The sequence below is a fragment of the Opisthocomus hoazin genome, chromosome 7 (genome assembly GCF_030867145.1).
Source record: "Opisthocomus hoazin isolate bOpiHoa1 chromosome 7, bOpiHoa1.hap1, whole genome shotgun sequence".
NCBI lineage: Eukaryota > Metazoa > Chordata > Aves > Opisthocomiformes > Opisthocomidae > Opisthocomus > Opisthocomus hoazin.
In genome coordinates, this window is record NC_134420.1 from 11,756,429 (window position 1) to 11,777,344 (window position 20,916).

Genomic DNA, 20,916 nt, shown 5'->3' on the forward strand with positions numbered 1-20,916 from the left:
CCCCATCCTTCCGCATTACCCACCAGGTACACCCAGGTCCTTGAGCAAAAGCAATCCCGCGGACGGGCTTGCCTTTGCCCGAGGCAGGACTGACCCAAACTGTCTTCCCTAACATGTTCCGCATGTGCACTACAGGGACTTTATCCCCTTCTACTGGGCGCTGAGGTTTTGACTGGGCAGGACCAGCCCGGTTGGTGGACCCTCTGGTGTTAACCAACCAGGTGGCCTTTGCTAAATGGGCATCCCAATTTTTGAAAGTCCCACCCCCCATTGCCCTCAAAGTGGTTTTTAGCAGCCCATTGTAACGTTCGATCTTTCCCGAGGCTGGTGCATGGTAGGGGATATGATACACCCAGTCAATGCCGTGTTCTTTGGCCCAGGTGTCTATGAGGCTGTTGCGAAAGTGAGTCCCGTTGTCCGACTCGATTCTTTCGGGAGTGCCATGTCGCCACAGGACTTGTTTTTCCAGGCCCAGGATGGTATTCCGGGCAGTGGCATGGGGCACAGGGTAGGTTTCCAGCCATCCGGTGGTGGCCTCCACCATTGTGAGCACATAGCGCTTGCCTTGGCGGGTCTGTGGCAGTGTGATGTAGTCAATCTGCCAAGCCTCCCCGTATTTATATTTTAGCCATCGTCCTCCATACCACTGAGGCTTTACCCGCTTGGCTTGCTTGATTGCAGCGCATGTCTCACATTCATGGATAACCTGTGCAATAGTGTCCATGGTCAAGTCCACCCCTCGGTCACGAGCCCATCGGTATGTCGCGTCTCTTCCTTGGTGGCCCGAGGTGTCATGGGCCCACCGAGCTATAAAGAGTTCACCCTTATGTTGCCAGTCCAGATCCACCTGAGCCACTTCAATCTTAGCAGCCTGATCTACCTGGTGGTTGTTTTGATGTTCTTCAGTGGCCCGACTCTTAGGGACGTGGGCGTCCACGTGACGGACTTTTACAGCCAACTGCTCCAGACGGGCAGCAATATCTTGCCACAATGGGGCAGCCCAGATAGGTTTGCCTCTGCGCTGCCAGTTGTTCTTCTTCCATTGCTGCAGCCACCCCCACAAGGCATTGGCCACCATCCAAGAGTCAGTGTAAAGATAGAGCACTGGCCACTTCTCTCGACTGGCAATGTCTAAAGCCAGCTGGATGGCTTTCACCTCTGCAAACTGGCTGGACTCACCTTCTCCCTCGGCAGTTTCCGCGACTTGTCGTGTAGGGCTCCATACAGCAGCCTTCCACCTCCGCTGCTTCCCCACAATGCGACAGGACCCATCCGTGAACAGGGCATACTGTTTCTTATCTTCTGGCAGCTGGTTATACAGTGGGGCCTCTTCAGCACGTGTCACCTCCTCCTCTGGCGATGCTCCAAAATCTTTGCCTTCTGGCCAGTCCATTATTACCTCCAGAATTCCTGGGCGACTGGGGTTTCCCATTCGGGCGCGCTGGGTGATCAGAGCGACCCACTTACTCCACGTAGCATCGGTGGCATGATGCGTAGAAGGGACCCTCTCTTTGAACATCCAGCCCAGGACCGGCAATCGTGGAGCTAGGAGGAGCTGTGCTTCAGTGCCGACCACTTCTGAAGCAGCTCGAACGCCTTCATATGCTGCCAGAATCTCTTTTTCAGTGGGAGTATAGCGGGCCTCGGATCCTTTGTATCCCCGGCTCCAGAACCCCAGGGGTCGACCTCGAGTCTCCCCTGGTGCTTTCTGCCAGAGACTCCAGGTTGGGCCATTCTCCCCGGCTGCGGTGTAGAGCACGTTTTTGACATCTTGCCCTGACCGGACTGGACCAAGGGCTACGGCATGAACTATCTCCCGTTTAATCTGTTCAAATGCCTGTCGTTGCTCAGGGCCCCATTCAAAATCATTCTTCTTCCGGGTCACGTGGTACAGAGGACTCACAATTTGGCTGTAATTTGGGATGTGCATCCTCCAAAAACCCACAACACCCAGGAAGGCCTGTGCTTCCTTTTTGCTGGTGGGTGGAGACATAGCTGCTATTTTGTTGATGACATCCATTGGGATTTGACGGCGCCCATCCTGCCATTTTATTCCCAAAAACTGGATCTCTTGCGCAGGTCCCTTGACTTTACTTCGCTTAATGGCGAAACCGGCTTTCAGAAGGATTTGAACTATTTTCTCCCCTTTGTCAAAAACTTCCTCCGCTGTGTCGCCCCATATAATGATGTCATCGATGTACTGCAGATGTTCTGGGGCTTCACCCTTTTCCAGTGCAGTCTGGATTAGTCCATGGCAAATGGTGGGACTGTGTTTCCACCCCTGGGGCAGTCGATTCCAGGTGTACTGGATGCCCCTCCAGGTGAAAGCAAACTGTGGCCTGCACTCTGCTGCCAAAGGGATGGAGAAGAATGCATTAGCGATGTCAATTGTCGCATACCACTTGGCTGCCTTTGACTCCAGCTGATATTGAAGTTCTAGCATGTCTGGCACGGCAGCACTCAGCGGTGGTGTGACTTCATTCAGGCCACGGTAGTCTATTGTCAGTCTCCACTCTCCAGTAGATTTTCTTACTGGCCATATGGGACTATTAAAGGGTGAGTGAGTTTTGGTGATCACTCCTTGACTCTCCAGCTGGCGGATCAGCTGATGAATGGGGAGAAGGGAGTCTTGGTTGGTACGATACTGTCGCCGGTGCACCGTTGTGGTGGCGATGGGTACCTGTTGTTCTTCAACCCTCAGCAACCCCACAACGGAAGGATCCTCCGAGAGACCAGGCAAAATGGACAGCTGTTTAATTTCTTCCGTCTCCACAGCAGCTATGCCAAAAGCCCACCGATACCCCTTTGGGTCCTTGAAATAGCCTCTCCTAAGATAGTCTATCCCAAGGATGCACGGAGCCTCAGGGCCAGTTACAATGGGGTGCTTCTGCCAGTCCTGCCCAGTGAGGCTCACTTCAGCCTCCAGTACACTCAGCTCTTGGGACCCCCCTGTCACTCCCGAAATGCAAATGGGCTCTGACCCTTTGAACTCTGATGGCATTAAAGTACACTGTGCACCAGTGTCCACTAGAGCTTTATACTCTTGTGGATCTGACGTGCCAGGCCACCGAATCCACACCGTCCAATAGACACGGTTGTCCCTTTCCTCCACCTGGCTGGAGGCAGGGCCCCTCTAATCCTCGTCAGAGAAATTGCTGCTCACCTGCTGTAAAAATGACTTGGAGGTCCCCTCCAGAGGATCGGAATCAAGGTCAAACTGTCTACCTGGTCTGGAGAGCTGGCTTTTGGAAACTGGAGCGCCATTTTTCCTAACAGAGTCCCCTTTTGTGATTGTTTTACCTCGCAACTCACGTACTCGGGCCTCTAGACTTGAGGTGGGTTTTCCATCCCACTTCCTCATGTCCTCTCCGTGGTCACGCAAGTAGAACCACAGGGTGCCCCGGGGTGTATAGCCTCTGTATTCCCTCTCCTGAGCAGAGAAACGCTTGCCCCTAATAGCTGAGATGCGGGCCCGCACAGGTGGGGAGTAGGACATATCCTCTTTGAATTGCTGGAACTGTCGGGACAGTTTATTCACAGCTGAGACAAGGGAGGAAGAGAGACTTTCCTCATATTGGCGGAGTCTGACAGCCACCTCATCCACTGTTGGTGCGTCTTTACCTTTCCAGTTTACAACTGCCAGTGAGTTAGCATGTGAGGAGGGTGCGCTCCGCACAAACTTCCTCCACATGGATTGTGAGCACTGGAGTTCATCTGGGTCTGTGGGTACCTGCTCATCGTCTGTGTCACAGTAAACCAGCTCCCGCACAGCTAATTCCCTCAAGTACTGAATACCCCTTTCCATATTGGTCCACTTGCCAGGATAGCATACAAAATCGTCACTGAAGGGGTACCTCTCCCTCACGCCTGACAGAAGTCTCCTCCAGAGGCTGAGGATTTGTTCCTTTTTCCCAATGGCCTTGTCAATGCCCCCATCCCTGGCCAGGGATCCCAGCTGCTTGGCTTCCTTGCCCTCTAATTCCAAGCTGCTGGCCCCGTTATCCCAGCACCGCAGCAGCCAGGTGGCAATGTGCTCGCCTGGGTGGCGGCTGAAGTCTTTCCGCATGTCTCGCAGCTCGCCCAGGGACAGGGACCGGGTGATGATCTCTGTCTCTATCTCCCGTGATGACCCTGGCTCATCATCATCCCTCCCGGAGCGATCTGCTCTCTTTGCGTCTTTCTTTAGTTTTACGGGGGCGACTGCTACCTGCACAGGTTGGTCATTGGGCTCAGTCACTGTGCCTGTGGCTGGAGCTGGAGCAGCTGCTGTGCCCGCTGGGGAAACCGAGGCAGGCCCTGCAGTTGTGGCAGCGGTGGTGCTGGCTGGGGGGCCTGTGACTGCCTGCTGGGCTGGAGGTGCTGCAGGGCCGGCTGGGGGGGCAGCGCCAGCTGCAGTGCCTGCTGCTTCATTCCCCCCCCTTTCCCCTTTAGGGCTCTGAACAGTGTTGAACAGGGCAGCTCGGTAGGCGTGGGCCAGACCCCAGCACATTGTGGTGATCTGTGTCTCTCTGGAGTTTCCAGGGTGGCAGCACACTCTTTGCAGATATTTTACTAGACTGTCTGGATTCTGTATTTGTTCAGGGGTGAGTTTAAAAAACACCGGTGGTGCCCACTGCCCTAGGTACTTGCCCATGCTGTCCCACACACCCAGCCACTCACAGCTATCCGGCCCCGGGGCAGGTCTCTGCACGATGTTCTTAACGACTTGCTTAACCCTAAACAAAACCTGCAACCCATTCAGGAGGCATAACAAAAGGAGAGTGCTGCCCTGAGCATCCCATGGGTACTCAAAATTCTCAAAAGCCGTTAGGACCAGCCTGAGGGAGAGAGGGGGGGCGAAAGAGTGGGGGAAGGTATCCCCTTCGGTTTTCCCCACAGATTGGGTTTGATTACTAACAAAATCTAAGACATAGGACCCGAGGTACGGAAATGACCGCAGTGCCGCATGCAAACACAAGCCTAGTTTCATACACAGTGATGCTATCATGTCATAAGTCAACATCATACAGTATAGCAAAATCATAATCCTGATCCTTTTCCCCGCGATGATGAACAGCACCACAGGGAACAAGTACAGCAAGTACGGATTCAAAAACCACAGCCATCTGATGAAAGACAGAAACATTTTTACCGGCGAGTATTTTAACACAGAAAAATGCGTATAACAAAATTTAACAAAATGTAAGAAAGCAGTTTTAACACCCGCTGCTCAGCCCTGCCGTTATCCGTGCCCCACGTTGGGCGCCAATTAAATGTTTTGGTTTCGGCTGCCGCCGGCAACAAAAGCGCCACGCGGCCGCCCCTCCCCCCGCCGGCGTGCGGAGGAGAATGGAAAGAAAGAGGCAGAAACTGGTGGGTCGGGATAAGGGCAGTTTAACAGAACAGCAAACAGAGGGAAAACAGGAACAACAACGATACAAATAAGGTGAAAACACAACCACGAACCGTACAACAGCCGCTCTCCCGAAACAGGACCGGCGCTGCGCCCGCCCAAGCCGCGAGTGCCTTCCCGCCGCGCCGCTCCCCCCCACCGGAACCCAGCGTGACGTCACATGGTATGGAATACCCGGCTCTGTATGGCCAGGTGGGGTCAGCCCCCACCCCCCGGCTGTGCCCCTTCCTGGAGTCCGGTGAAAATTAACCCTGTTCTGGCCAAACCCAGGACACCCTTCCTCCACAAGAAATAAAAACTAAACTTATTTTTATGTGAGATGCTTGCTTTCTGCCCTTTAAATTGTTCACCATGGCTTTGCTGTGCCAAAACGTTAACAAAACCACATACAGATTCAGACAAACAGATGGAAAGTAATGCCATCTCAAAAATACTAAATGATGTCATCGTGCTTCTCAGAAACTCTATTCTCGGCATTAAAACAAAATTCCAAGACAACAACAGAGCTCCAGTTTCCCTTTCACAGACCCTTATGCCCATCAGACAGGTAAATTCAGTCCTATTTGGTATTCCAGTGTTGCTTTAAGCTGATAGTGAAATGACTCCCTCTGGTATGAGCAAAAGAACTGGTTACGAGCTTTTGATAACAAACTATATGTTTCCCAAATAAACTGATTTTAAACTTGAATTTGTTTGTTTTTCAGAAGACTGTACCTCCATGATTATGCATATTGCTGAAATCATGTTTGTTTGCACATGGCTGTTTAAATCCTGTTTGGCTGATAACCTCTAGATAATATAATGCTTTCAAAGTGCTGGTCTTCTGCTTTTTCTTTCACTCTCTGCTCCTCTAAGGTAGACACGAGTTTGTCCCTTTCTTCAACCACTTTCATCATCTCAGTAAAAATTTCCTTCTCCTCATTCAGATCCATCTCATCTTTAAGGCTGTCTAAAAGATCACAAAAACAAGAGGTTAAAATCCACATCACTCTGTTGTAACCCTTTGCATTTAAACTGTTGGTGTACAGCTTGAATTAATATTATAGTCAATGACAAATGAAGCCAATAGCAGTATTTTTCATGTTACATCTCTCCTGCATTTGGGCCATTTATGGTAGAGGTAGACCATTAAGGCTGCTAATGTCCAGAGTAGGTCTTTTAGAAAAACTTAGACTGGAAGAGGTAGGAAGAGTACTACTTGTTTATAAAAAAATATTGAAGATGGAGTTTAAATTAAATTTATAAGGTAAAAAGGCCAATCATTAAATGTAGTACCTGTAAGAAAATGGAAAGTGTTTTTCAGAAAATGTATTCAAAACAGCCATCACCTACAGTCCACATGCTAAGAACACAACAAGATATTTTGGGGTGTTCAGTGCTACGTAACCCCCCTTCTCCCTGCATTCCTCATCCATGCACTTCTTTCTAATACCAAATCAAAGGACAAGCCCAAACTGTAAACCCAAGTACCTAAAAGCAGTTCCAAAATACTGGAGTAACCAGTAATGCTACAGTTAACATAAAAGCAAATAACCTCTTTTGTGTTTAGGTGGCTGAAGAAATTACTTCCCATTGCTGCCCATCATCACGTATTATCTGGATGTTACTGCCTGCACAGCACAGTTAGTGGAATTACATGTGCGAGTGCTTGCAATCCAGTTCAATGTAAAATGGGGCAGGTTAGCGTAGCTGTCTTCACTAGAAGTCAGATGAGCAGATCTCACAAGTTGCATTTTGCTGGCTGAGCTGCACTCGCAGAAGAGCCCAGGAGGGAAGAGCCTCAGCCACTCTTGTCCTTTCTGAAGAAAACATGGGTACGTACAGGCATGGTCTATCACTGTGGGCTGAAGCATACTCTCCTCTTTGACTTACCATCAATGGCCATTTTCTCTCTCAGCTTTTGTTCCAACCTGCTTTGGTGGTCCTCCAATTCTAGCTCTTGGGCTCTAGGTACAATAAAAAGTATGTTAAAGAGTAAGCTTTTTCCAATAAAGACATATATGTTACTGTGTTAACATATATGCTAATTTCAACCAAGAAATTCTGTGTTGTATTTATCCAGTGTTTTCTCCTCACAGACCATCAAGGATAAAAGGTTTCCCTGTGCCTACAGTGCCACAGCAACACCCAAAGAACCACTACCACCTTCTGCGTTATGTATCATATTAAGCTCCCTCATACAGCGCAGCACTCAAGGCTTTAACTGGCTGTGCGTTGTTAGTGGCACCTACCATGTAATTCTGGACAGGACTGAACACTCTCACACGAAGGGTCCTTCCAGGCCCTCTGCACAGGAACGGGTCCTGAGGCAAGGGAATTAACACATGCAAACACAACCAGACTGACATGTTTTATGTCCTGTGGTGATAAAAGCAGCCTGCTTTTGCCTTTTTAACTCTGCTTTGCAGACAGTGTGAGCAGGAAGCATTGCTACCACAACACCCAATGGCAAGCAAAAGGGAAAGAAAAGGCTTGGCCCCTGGTAGCATCAGCACAGCTGGGGAGAAACTGGGGGTGCAGCTGGAGCTAGTGGCTGGGCTGCAGCCCTGCACCCAACGGGGGGGGGGGGGGGGGGTGGCACGGGGCTGACTGAGTGATATGGAAGTGATAAATGGCAACAAGCAGCCTGCACTGGTGTGAAATCCAGAGGTGAGTAATGACTGCTACAGCTCTCATTGCCTTCCCACATTGCCCAGAAGTAGTGGACGAAATAGCTGAGAGTCACCTCCAGCTATCTGTTGAGCGCATTTCCAAGGAGGCGAGGTGAGGGAGCTACAGCTGATATTGTTTCCATCAACCACAAACAGCGGCATCTGAGACAGTTTTTATTTGCTTGGTGTATTTGCTTGTTTCATCACTGTAGTGAATTTCTAGATCTTTTCTCTTATCACAGAATCACAGAATAGTAGGGGTTGGAAGGGACCTCTGTGGGTCATCTAGTCCAACCCTCCTGCCGAAGCAGGGTCACCTACAGCAAGCTGCACAGGACCTTGTCCAGGCAGGTCTTGAATATCTCCAGAGAAGGAGACTCCACAACCTCCCTGGGCAGCCTGTTCCAGTGCTCCGTCAGCCTCAGAGGGAAGAAGTTCTTCCTCATGTTCAGACGGAACTTCCTGTGCCTCCGTTTGTGCCCATTGCCCCTTGTCCTGTCACTGGGCACCACTGAAAAGAGCTTGGCCCCATCCTTCTGACACTCACCCTTCAGATATTTGTAAGCATTTATTAGGTCCCCTCTCAGCCTTCTCTTCTTCAGGCTGAACAAGCCCAGTTCCCTCAACCTCTCCTCGTAGGGGAGATGCTCCAGTCCCCTCATCATCCTCGTAGCCCTCCACTGGACTCTCTCCAGTAGCTCTTCATCTTTCTTGAACTGGGGAGCCCAGAACTGGACAGAGTACTCCAGATGAGGCCTCACCAGGGCCGTGTAGAGGGGAAGGAGAACCTCCCTCGACCTGCTAGCCACATTCTTCTTGATGCACCCCAGGATCCCATTGGCCTTCTTGGCAGCCAGGGCACACTGCTGGCTCATGGTTAACCTGTCGTCCACCAGGACACCCAGGTCCCTCTCCACAGAGCTGCTCTCCAGCAGGTCCACCCCAAGCCTGTACTGGTGCATGAGGTTGTTCCTCCCCAGGTGCAGGACCCTGCATTTGCCTTTGTTGAACCTCATCATGTTCCTCTCTGCCCAGCTTTCCAGCCTATCCAGGTCACGCCGAATGGCAGCACAGCCTTCTGGTGTATCTACCACACCTCCCAGTTTGGTGTCATCAGCAAACTTGCTGAGGGTACATTCTAACTCTTCATCCAGGTCGTTGATGAAGTAGTTAAACAAGACTGGGCCCAGTACTGACCCCTGGGGGACACCACTTGTTACCAGCCTCCAACTAGACTCAGCGCCGCTGATGACAACCCTCTGAGTTCTGCCATTCAGCCAGTTCTCTATCCACTTCACTGACCACTCATCCAGCCCACACTTCCTCAGCTTCCCTAGGAGGATATCATGGGAGACTGTGTCGAAAGCCTTGCTGAAGTCAAGGTAGACAACATCCACGGCTCTCCCTTCGTCTACCCAGCCAGTCATGTCATCGTAGAAAGCTATCAGATTGGTCAGTCATGATTTCCCCTTGTTGAATCCATGCTGACTACTCCTGATAACCTTCTTTTCCTCCACTTGCTTGATGATGGCCTCCAGGATAAGCTGCTCCATCACCTTTCCCGGAATGGAGGTGAGGCTGACCGGCCTGTAGTTCCCTGGGTCCTCCTTCTTGCCTTTTTTGAAGATTGGAGTGACATTGGCCTTTCTCCACTTCTCGGGCACCTCTCCTGTCCTCCAGGACCTCTCAAAGATGATGGAGAGTGGCTCAGCAATGACATCCGCCAGCTCCCTCAGCACTCCTGGGTGCATTCCATCGGGGCCCATGGATTTGTGGACATCCAGACCACTTAAGCAATCCCTCACACAGTCCTCCTCGACCAAGGGAAAGTCGTCCTCTTTGTAGGCTTCTTCTCTTACCTCCGGGGCTTGGGATTCCTGAGGGCCAGTCTTAGCACTGAAGACTGAAGCAAAGAAGGCATTCAGTAGCTCTGCCTTCTCCGCATCCTCTGTCACCAGGACACCCGCCTCATTCAGCAGCGGCCCCACATTGTCCCTAGCCTTCCTTTTGCTGCTGATGTAGTTGAAGAAGCCCTTCTTCTTGTTATTGACATCCCTTGCCAGCTTCAATTCCAGGTGAGCCTTGGCCTTCCTCGTCGCATCCCTGCATGCTCTCACCACGTTTCTGTACTCTTCCCAAGTGGCCTTCCCCTCTTTCCACATTCCATGGACATTTCTCTTCTACCTGATCTCCGCTAGAAGCTCCTTGTTTAACCATGCAGTTCTCCTGCCTCCTTTGCTAGATTTCTTTCTCAGGGGGATGCATTGCTCCTGTGCATGTTATCATCGCTGCTCTGTAGGCACCTCCTGGATTGCGCCTGCCTAGCTGTATGGTCTTCCCAGCTGATGTCAGGGTGGTTGAAGTCCCCCATGAGAACCAGGGCCTGCGACTGTGAGGCTGCTTGCAGCTGCCTGTAGAAGGCCTCATCAACCTGCTCCTTTTGGTCACGTGGCCTGTAGTACACACCCACCGTAATGTCACCCTTATGAGCCTGTCCCTTAATTCTAACCCACAAGCTCTCAGCTCGTTCCTCATCTGCCCTCAGGCCAAGCTCAATGCATTCCAGTTGCTCCCTCACATATACAGCAACTCCACCACCTCTCCTTGTTGACCTGTCTTTCCTAAAGAGTCTGTAGCCATCCATAACAGCATGCCAGTCATGCGAGTTGTCCCACCAGGTTTCTATGATGGCGACCAAGTCGTAGCTGTCCTGCTGTATAATGGCTTCCAGCTCCTCCTGTTTATTGCCCATGCTACATGCGTTGGTATAGACACACTTGAGCTGGGCTGTCAATCTCACCCCTGACCCTGGCACGCCAAGCCTGGGCTCATCCCTAGTGAGCTGGGCGATGTCCCCTTCCCCCTTCAAACCTAGTTTAAAGCCCTCTCGATGATCACCGCCAGCTCGTGGCCAAGAATCCTTTTTCCCCTTTGAGATAGCTGAGTTCCATCTGTCGCCATCAGGCTCGGTGCTGTGTACACCTCCCCATGATCAAAGAAGCCAAAATTTGACTGATGGCACCAGTCCCTGAGCCATCTGTTAACCAGGTGAGATTTTCTGCCCCTTTCAGTGCTGTTCACTGCCACTGATGGGATGGAGGAAAACACCTCCTGCACCACTTATCGCTCAGCCTGTCTCCCCTGTTCCCTGAAGTCCAGTAAAAACTGTGATAAACTTGTTGGACTACTTTTCTTCCACAGGAGAAAGTGCCCCAGAGTTCACTAGACCCACATTACATAAAGACAGAGCATCTAGATGCTATACTGGTTTAGAGTATCGTATAGGATTCAAATAATTGAACTGCTGTGAGAGGAAAGGACAAAGAGGGCTCAACTGAAAATCTGTGTTCGAAACATACTGTTTTGAAGTTCAAAAGTAGTAAGAAAAACTTTCAAAAAGTTTCAAAAAAACTTACTGCTCTGGGTAAGTTTATTCCACAAGAGTCTCAAACTGCAGAATGCAGCAAGGTGCTGAGGTGTATTGTGAGTACACTTTTCCTCTCTCCCCTCCCCACCTTTAGTACTAGTGCTTGTCCTTACTTACATAATCAGGAGCTCAGATTCATAACGCATTAATTTATTCTTCTCCAGGACCAGCTCAAACCATTCATGCAGCATCTGAGTTTCATCCTTTGTGCCTGAATCTGTTTAAAATAGGAGACTTAAGTGTGCATTACCAGCTTTCCTTCCAATGCTCTCACCACTGAGATTCACTTTAAATAGTCCTCATTTGTAAGCCTAGGTGAGTTCAAATGTAGATTTTTTTTTTTTCTGTATGTAACTTACCTTGGTAATGTTTGGGTATAACAGCTATAACACTCTTGTCTATATTTGGTTGAGTGTTGTCATTTACTGCATTTAAAGATGCATTAGATTTAAAAACACTTTTGTTTTGGAAGTTAAAGGATTTTTTTCAAATAATCATATAGACTTTCTTTTTTAATGGGCACTTTTACTTTCTCTTAGTCCTGCCTTTTATAACATAGTTTCTCAGTTGATTCTATGACTCCAGCAGCTGAACTATATGTATAAATATACTTTTATAGTATATGTATAAATATACTTAAACCATTAACACAGTTAGACTTCAGGTGTACATGCTAGCAAGTATCAACTTAGTCCCTGCTTCCAGCAGGCATCCAACACAAAATATAATCCTCTATGAATTTCCATTCATTTGCCAACTGGTGTCTAAGTCTGCATCTGCTTTGAATGACAGGAAAGGCTGTGGGACAGGACAAATTATTCTTACTGGGTGGTTTTGTAACACTTTGGGCCAGGGCATCACTGGTAGGCACTACACAGACACGAAACACAAGATGGTCTCTCCCAGAGAGCTGACAGCTTGACTCTGACTTGCCGAAGACGAGGATGAATTTCTCTTTCACCAGGTGAGGGTCTTTACTGCTCCCAAAATGCCATCTGTATAAAAATCTTTGGCAATGAAGAACCCCTGGGTGTTTTCACATGGCAAGTCAGAGCACATATGTATTTTTTTTCCTTGATGTCCTGTCTAACACGCTCCTCACTTCACATTTTTCATTCATTTTCTTCACAAAACAAAACCACCCCACGACCCTTTGATGCAGAATTATGACAGCAGCGATGGCACTGCAAACACATCTCCCACAATGTCTGCTCTGCCCATCCGCCCTCTCTTGCCATGAAATAGCGATCACTTGTAGGAAGCAAATATCTTGCACTGCTCCAGGTTAAACCAACAGTTTAGGCGACAGGCTGACCCCTTCAGAAACGTAAAACCAGCAGCCAGCCCGTGCTTGTGCCTCAGCACGTGGTCATTGCACACCCCACCACACTGCCACGCCTGTTGGAGGCAGGGACAGCCGGGCCCAGGACAAGGCAAAGGGAGGTGCCACCAGCAGGAAGGGGAACACAGCCCTCTGCTCCTCAGGCCTTACGTCACGCTGCTAGATAATCAAGCATAAAATTCCCATAAATCAGCCTGGCTATTTTCAGTGGATGGAGACGTATGTGATTTCTTCTACTTTAAGAGGACTGCACCTTTATTTCAGATGACTGAGTGCGCTGAAATTTAAGCCCAAAGGTCTCAGGTTCAAGCTCCAGAGATGACAATTACAAGAGATATCATTAAACTAGGTTACCAAGTGGAGAGAGAGCAGAGCCCTGGACAACTCAGCAGCGTTTCAGCTGCCTGTCTATTGTCATTTTGAAATGAGCTTTGTTCTCAGCCCCAGGAATTACCCTCTTGCCTCTACTGCTTCAGCTGTCCCTCACTTTAATGTCAAAGCCAGGATCTGACTCCACTCAACAGCAGTTTAAAGCCCATCTCCTGCAGGCACTAATGATCTCGCCCAATGCAGCCCTTTAGCAATCATCCTGAGCAGGAGGGAAACTGTTGGGTGTTTGGGGACACCAGGCCATTTGTGTGCCTTCACCAGGCACTGTCATCCCAGAGAGCCCGGGTCACCTCCTGCCAGTGCCGGAGGAATTATGTGGGCCCCCATGCTGAGGACAGGAGTCATGCTGGCATGGGTGCAGGTCTGTGATTTCTCATCAGGATTTGACCTCCATCTGAATTTACCATGAAACAGAAGGATAAAGCAGCAGGAGAAAGCACAGCAATCTTGGTCCAATTTCTGCCTAATTCCATTAAAACTTGGCAGTAATGGATGTGTTCCTGTGGAATCTTCCAGGTCAGCAAGCGGTGATAAAATATGTCATCTCAAAACGACTGCTGGAGCGGTTCTTGCTGGGACATGCCAATGGTGGCTTCTCACAGACCCGATGCAGGGATGCAGCATTAGTATTTATACCCTTAGGCCTTCGTATGCCACCACCAGAAGTTATTGCCAAAATGTGATCTCTCTTACTGTCAGTAAAGACATTGCAATTGCAGGTGTGCGTACATCCTGCACACACACAGAGGGTTACTATTCCCTCTTTGCTGTTGTCTTGATTAGGCAAAAATATTCTTTTTTAATGTTTCCTCTTTACACGGTAAAATGTCTATATCTCTAATAAAAGACTGTGTATCATAGGTTGATTGAGCTAAGCAAAGAGTAACACACTTTACAAAAATGCCACTCGTTTTAGCAAAGTCCTCAGTGCAAGCTGAAATAAAAATAGCCCTTGTTTCTCCTTCCTCTCCATCCCACAGAATGCTCCCCAGGTGTCCCCAGGGGCATTTTTTCCCTGCTTTTTTTCAAATGTTTATTAATAATAATAGTTATTTATTTCTGATGGAGTGCTTTATGCCTTCCAAAGGCAGAACAAGCCAATGAAGTCTTTTGTGTAATGCAGTACAACAGATTTTTTTAAAGGTTAGAGGGAAAACAAATTTGTGAGTTTGTTTTGTGAGCCACACTGGCTTTTTCTTACAGCATTGCTAAAGCAAGCCTTTCCTCCTGGTTTACGTAAGTCTCCTTTAACCTAGATCCCGTTTGAAAGATACTCTTCTAATTACATTGCAGCTATTTCTATTTTCATCACTTCTGAGGGAATGACAGGCTGCAGAGGAGCATTTACTGAATGCTGTTCTCAAACCCTCAACCTTCTGTTCTCTGGAGTGATGCTATGCTGTCCCTCTGTACAGCAGTCACACAGCAAGGGGGTCTTGGTCACTTTGCACCTTTTCAGGAAGAGCTAAACCTCATTTCTTATTCCTACAGGTTTTCCATTGATTTCTCTTGACTCTGTTGAAAGTTCTGAGAAACCTTGTATACGTGCCCTATGAAATCAAAAACTAGCTGCAACATGTGCAGATATTTGTTCACCTTCCAAAGCATAGAGAGATTTCTTAACGTTCTCTCAGCTCAGACTTTCTTCTTTACCATCATTATTCATGATTTGTTTAGTCAACCAAGCGGTTATGCTAATTTCAGTGGAAAATGTGTTTCGAGATTTTTATTTCTGTATTTTCTTGTAGGCAAAAGATCTCCATAAGCCTCCACGAATGTCAGCAGAAAACAAAGCAACGGTACATCGGTGATTTATTTTTTGGTATTTCAAACCAGAATAAAGGGAATAGTGGGCATGAAAAATTATTCATAGGACTGATATTATTTCTTTTTTTTTTTTTAATGCATGAATTGTTGTCACTACAATTAGAAGATCATCAAATGCTCATTTTGCTCATCAGTCTTCATGGCAGTTGTTTCACACCCACGCATGTTCTCTTCTAATTCAGTTGAGGAGCTAATGAATAACTCCCCCTAACAAAGGAGCCATTCATCCCAGGCTTACAGAATTATTAGAGGAGAGTTTCGTAAATGTCACTGAAGACTAGTGTTTGCAGGCCTGTCTCTAAATTTGGTTATTCACAACCTTTGCAGCTCAATATTATTGCTCAACTGTGATTGTTTTCTAATTACCTTAATAATACCTATTAAATCACTTCAATTGCATAAGCGCAGACCTGCTTAAATACAACTTAACCTAATAAACACTGGTCACTCATTAAACAATAATGCTCATTATTTTGAAGAAGATTCAACAGAATATTAAACTCACCAATTCCTGCATCATTACACGTATGTTATTACAAGCAACAAAGCACTCACATTTTATTTGGGAAATGTATGGCTTCATGGTTTCGCACCGGAAGAGTTATTGAGAGACAGTAACATCCTACGTTTCAGTATCTGCCCTATTTGTAACTGGCCACCTACACACAAACAATCAACAGGGAGAAAAAATAGTACTTTCACCTTAATGAGGGCAATCCAATTACTAAGGATGGGAAGAGAATGAGAAGCATCAATCTCTTGGCAGACAGCCTTCTTTAGGAAATGCAATTGTCAAAACAGCAAAAACAAGAGGTGGCTCTAAGCCATTTATCCTGGTATTTGGTGTCTATCCCAAGAGCTAGAAGCCTCTTATCCCTCTATGTTTTTGAGGTTTCCAAAAAAACAACCACCCTTATACAGCTCAACACTCCAAATCCTCAAAGTCTTTTTAGCAGACTTTCTCACAGGTGGTAAGGTAGGTGCCATTTAAGAAAAGGTTATGTTTTCATTTAAGCAAAAAAGATGCTAGCCTTTTAAATAACATTTGAAATAGGTTGGCACTATCAATTACATGAAATTAGTTAATATAAAATGTTGGTCAGACGCTCTCTTGCTGAACTGATTAGTTCAGTGTTAGAATAGGGGCAACAACTGCTAAGAAATATGGCATTAAAAAAGCCAGCATTTAGAGATTGTGCTGGGTTGCCTAACTAAGAACAAGATCAGGTGCCAAAACATATCTCAGTGTTGTGCAACTGCCTGTCATGAAAGCACGAGGTTCAGCTTTCTAAAACGGAGGTAAAATGAAGACACGCTTGCGATTGGGCTGTCGGGTCTCCAGAGCCCTTTCAGCACAGAACCGCAGCCCCTTCTGAAGTCCCTTACACACTTGGTTCACGCTCCCATCCCCACTGTGAGCCTGCCAGGAGCCCCCAGATGTCCCGTCCCTCTGCGGGAAGTCTCCCCAGCTTCTCCCCATGCACACTGGGGAGCAGTGGCAAGGTTGGGCTGGCAGGAGGACACTGCAGTCCGGGCTGCTTAGGAATGTCGGTTCAGGCAAGGGAAAACCTTGCCTCTGACCAGGGCCAGGATGATGTCCCTGTTATCTTGTACCTGCTGGGGGAAAAGCTGTGCGGTTCAGCTCTGTGTGCCTGCGTGCCGCTGTTGCTATAGCACGGCCACCGGCTCTAACGTATTAATGGCATTTCACACTCCAGGAGAAGTCATTAAGGACTCTGTTACTAGGCACAGGCAGCTGCTGGCTTGGTAACTGAGATACAGCTCATGGAAACCTCACTTGTTTCCTCCAGAAGATGAAAGTAAGGTCAGGATGAGATTTTCAAAAACGGGGGGGGGGGGGGGGGGGGGGGGGGGGCGGGGGGGGGGGCAGAAATGTAGATTCAGTTTCTATAGTAAGGCATGTAATTCCAAGTCTGTGATAACCAACAGAAAATTTATAGCATTTAGTGTAAAGGTGCTTGAGCTAACAGAATTTGAGGAAAAGAGTAAACAATTTTCTCCTTCGAGTTAGTGTTTCATTTCAGATTTTGCACTGAACTCTATTTCTATGACAATCACTAAGACCCCTGCGCTTTGAAAAAGGTTCAAATACCCACCACCAAACAAACAAACACTACTTCTTTTACCTGATTCTCCTCTTAGTTCTCTCTCCAGTTTGACACCAAAAGTTTCCAGAGCTCTTTGTCTTTCCTCCAATTCCTCTAGCTGGCGCTGGACTGCCTGCAAAATTGTAATGATATAAAAGCTATGGACATAGCTTAAAAATTCAGAGACAAAAGATGGTCTCAGTGGTCAGAGAAACAGCTTGAAAAGTTCTTGGAGGAGTCATAGGATTTGCAAACTCGATGAGCGTATTAGGCACCTAAGCGATTTACTAGTTCCACTAGGTATCTATCCACCTTTTTGTGTGGATAAGTATCATACGCACTAAAAGAATCTCACCTTTTCTGAACTTTAGCTCTCCCATTGTAAAACAGAGATCATAATGCTTCTGTGTCTCGCAAATGTGAAAAGTCAGTATCTTACACATTCAGAGACACATATTCTGAGATGCTACATAAATAAAGCTCATATAAATATTGAAGGTTTACAGCTAGAAAGCTTTGCTAGCTATGTTGTTGTCACAGGATTTTGTTGTTTGTTTTGCTTTTATATTTCACAGGCTTTTGACACAGGAAGGAAAGGGTCTAATAGGTAAGAATTGATAATTCAGTGGCACTTTGTTAAGGACTTCTACATTCACTGGTCCATCTCCTTTTAAATAAGATTTTCAGAGGTGCCATGTGGATAATAGGCATGAAACACTTTAAAAGGTTGAATTGTCAAAGATCCCATTGCAGTTCCCCGTTCAGGCTGCGTTAAGGCATACCAAGCCAAACCCTCAGCAACAGCCTAACACGCACAAAAGATGGTTCAATAAGTTTGGACTTGATTATTTCTACAAAGGAGTAAAATAAGAGCAGGTGCATATGCATTTAATTTTACCTTGAGATAATTTACAATTCTCAGATAAAAATTATAACATAGTTGGCTCTTACTTTGGATTAAATAAGATACTATTTTTTTCCCCATGGGTTTTATTCTATCATGCATTTTATAGTAATGACTAGGTATTAGCATTTTCTAAAGTCCACTGTCTGGTTCAAACAAATTTTCTCTCCTTTTCAGTAATACATTTTGCAAAAGCAGTGATATCTACAAAAATGGAGATTTCAGATTCATATCTGAAGAACAACTCACTAGTTTTCTTTTTTAATTCAATATTGGTACAGAAATAGCAAGTGGAAGCTCCATCCAAAACACTCCACCTGCTATAGAAATAGAACAGAAGATGATGGACATCTCTACCTTCAAAAAACCTGCTCTCCCCACTACCATATCTTGATTACCATTACAACCTGAATTAATAAGATTAAGTCTAGCTCAGGTTTCTCTGCCCTATGCTACAGAAGAGACACACACAAAAAGTGCTAATGGCTACATAAGCCATTAAGTTTTGTATGAATATAGGTATGTCCATATGTGTGGTAGTGAAATAGATAAACCTGAAAATTGACATCTGAGAGAACACAGCTTGAGATCTAGTTGTGCAGAAGTATATTCCAAATATGTGAACTGTGATTGGAAATAATAAAACATTAGCAGAGTCCAGAGCTTTTCCAGCATTTTCCGAAGAGTGAAGCCTGTATAAAATGAAGTGGCTTTGCATCATTAAGAAAGAAAATGGCTCACTTTCATTGTTATGGCAGAGAGATAACAAAAACCATCACTGTATTTTCATACCCTCCTGTAGTACATAGGGATTATAGTTTCTTACATGCTCCGAGGCTGATGTTATTTCCCCTTTCTATCTCTTTCCCTCTTCAGTCTATTCTTCTCTTATTGCCAGTCACTATTCCCTCTTGTTCTTCACATGCAATTACAAAATTATGATGATCTGCTGGGGCACATGTGGGTTTGTCACATACAGAGATACAAGGCACTGCCACACACATCTTCCTGCTCCCGACGGTTTGGGGGATTTCAACACAGAAGGCAGTGAGCCGCAGTGAAGAGTGAGGGGAAGTGCGGAGCCCACAGTGGGCAGCCCCCATCCCCCCTAGTCATTCCTGAGAGACAAATGGGACATCTGCGAGCTATGTTTTCACCTGTGCTTTGTGAAGCCTCTTCAGCTCCTCTTGTTTAATCAATTGCTTTGTCTCCTTCTCCAGCTTCCTCCTTCTTCCGACAGTCCTTTTTGCCTACAAAAGGTGGTGGTGGGGGGAAGCAATCAAAGCATAAGTATGCCATCAAAGGTTTCCTCAAACCTTCCTCAGAAGTACAAAATTGTTGAGGTTAGGAGAGAGCTCTGGAGATTGTCTAACCCGATTCCCCTGCTCAAAGCGAGGTGAACTCCCACAGGGTGCTTGGAGCAACATAACAGAAATGAAAACCTTCATGTAGGAATATTTTCATGCTTTTTGCTTACATTGACTTCGAAACATCACAAGCTCTTACTGAAACCCTAAGCGAGTGTGAACTGTGTCAATAAAAAAATGTCTGAATCCCAAAGTTGACTATATACAACATACCACTATTCCTGGCTTCTTCAGAGATCACAGTAATCAGGGAAGAAGCCAGTACAGGTGGTGGGAAGCACCAGTTTAAGAAAACTCAACCCATTTCTATTGCTGTAGCTGCTAAGTAGTAAAATTCACTTCGGATTGCTCATAATATGGTAAGAAGGACATATCTGAAAGAAACAGCCATCACAGGACACTACATGAAGCCCTACAAAACCTTCCCCAATGCTGTTTCTCCTCTGCATTACAGAGGATTTTTCCCTTTCCCTGGGGCATCTGTCGCTGCTGCCAGGAAAGCAGAGCAGCATGTGCGGTGGGGCTGGCCGAGGGAATCGCCTGCGCTTGCTCCATCTTGCCCTTGACCCAAGCTATCTGGAAGTGCTTCAAGGCTGTGGTTCTTCCACTTTGGAGAAGACAGAATATATGAGCACCATAGACAAGATGATTAAAAAAACTAACAAGCCAGGAAGCTGCTAAAATTTTTCCCACCGAGTTTTGCCAGAGAAAAATGGTGGTACCAGCAAAACAGCAGCCAGGGCTAGCATGAGAAGAGGTGCTAGGAGGCAGCTGAGAGAAACGAGCTGAGCAGGGAACATGCATCAAAACTGAGTCACTGCTAACGCCCGTGTGCGGCAGCTGCTGGTTCACCCCGTTCCTGGCAGCTGCCCTGGCAGCACTGTCTTCCCGCTGCCCAGTCCTGCCTATCCCTGCCGCTGCCTGAAATGTCAGGAGCTGCTCTGATCCAGCTTGCTCCCACGTCTCCATCCCTTTCTCTATTTTGTTTAAACTTTATTTAATTCACCATAATATTACCTTACTATAGATTGTCTTTCCTGTAAAGATGAATGATGAATTCTGACAGAGCCACTAGTGGGACGTGCAGCCACATGTTGCTGTGCTTCTGCCTCATGGCACTCTGCTTCCTCTGGAGCTGGGCAATTGGGTTTCCATACAAAGCCCCACTTAGCTTTCAGCTCATCTGTTTTTTCAGTGTATTGGGCAGCGTCTTGCTTCGCTTTCTCCCCCCTACCCCCAAGGCAGCAAAGCAAAAGGCCACCTTGTACTGTTAATTCCCCTTACTGTTATTCCCTCCACAGGAAAGAAGTAAACACATTTCTGATGAGCTATGCAGGCAATAAAAGCTCTGTTTCCTCAAATCAGAGTTGGGTATCAAGAGTTCACCAGTGCTTTAACCCCACCGCCTGTGCCAGGCACAGGAACCGAGCTAGGGCTCAGAGGCTGCGGCATGCAGCCAGCCATTTCGGCGTATAGGGTCTGGGTGCGACTTCACGGCTCACGCAGTT

The 20,916-nt window shown here is 47.1% G+C and overlaps 1 protein-coding gene across 2 annotated transcripts in view; it reads right to left on the reverse strand.

The window, feature by feature from the left end:
* Nucleotides 1-5,561: 5,561 nt before the first annotated feature.
* Nucleotides 5,562-20,916, reverse strand: part of MICAL2 (microtubule associated monooxygenase, calponin and LIM domain containing 2) — a 136,416-nt gene continuing 121,061 nt past the window's right edge. For both annotated transcript variants that reach the window (XM_075425076.1, XM_075425075.1), the window contains 5 exons: nt 19,199-19,291; nt 17,177-17,270; nt 11,588-11,687; nt 7,265-7,338; nt 5,562-6,341 (listed from right to left, as the gene is read on the reverse strand). In XM_075425076.1, coding sequence (XP_075281191.1) covers nt 6,157-6,341; nt 7,265-7,338; nt 11,588-11,687; nt 17,177-17,270; nt 19,199-19,291 — 546 coding nt within the window. In that variant the 3' untranslated portion in view covers nt 5,562-6,156. The remainder of the gene's footprint in view (nt 6,342-7,264; nt 7,339-11,587; nt 11,688-17,176; nt 17,271-19,198; nt 19,292-20,916) is intronic.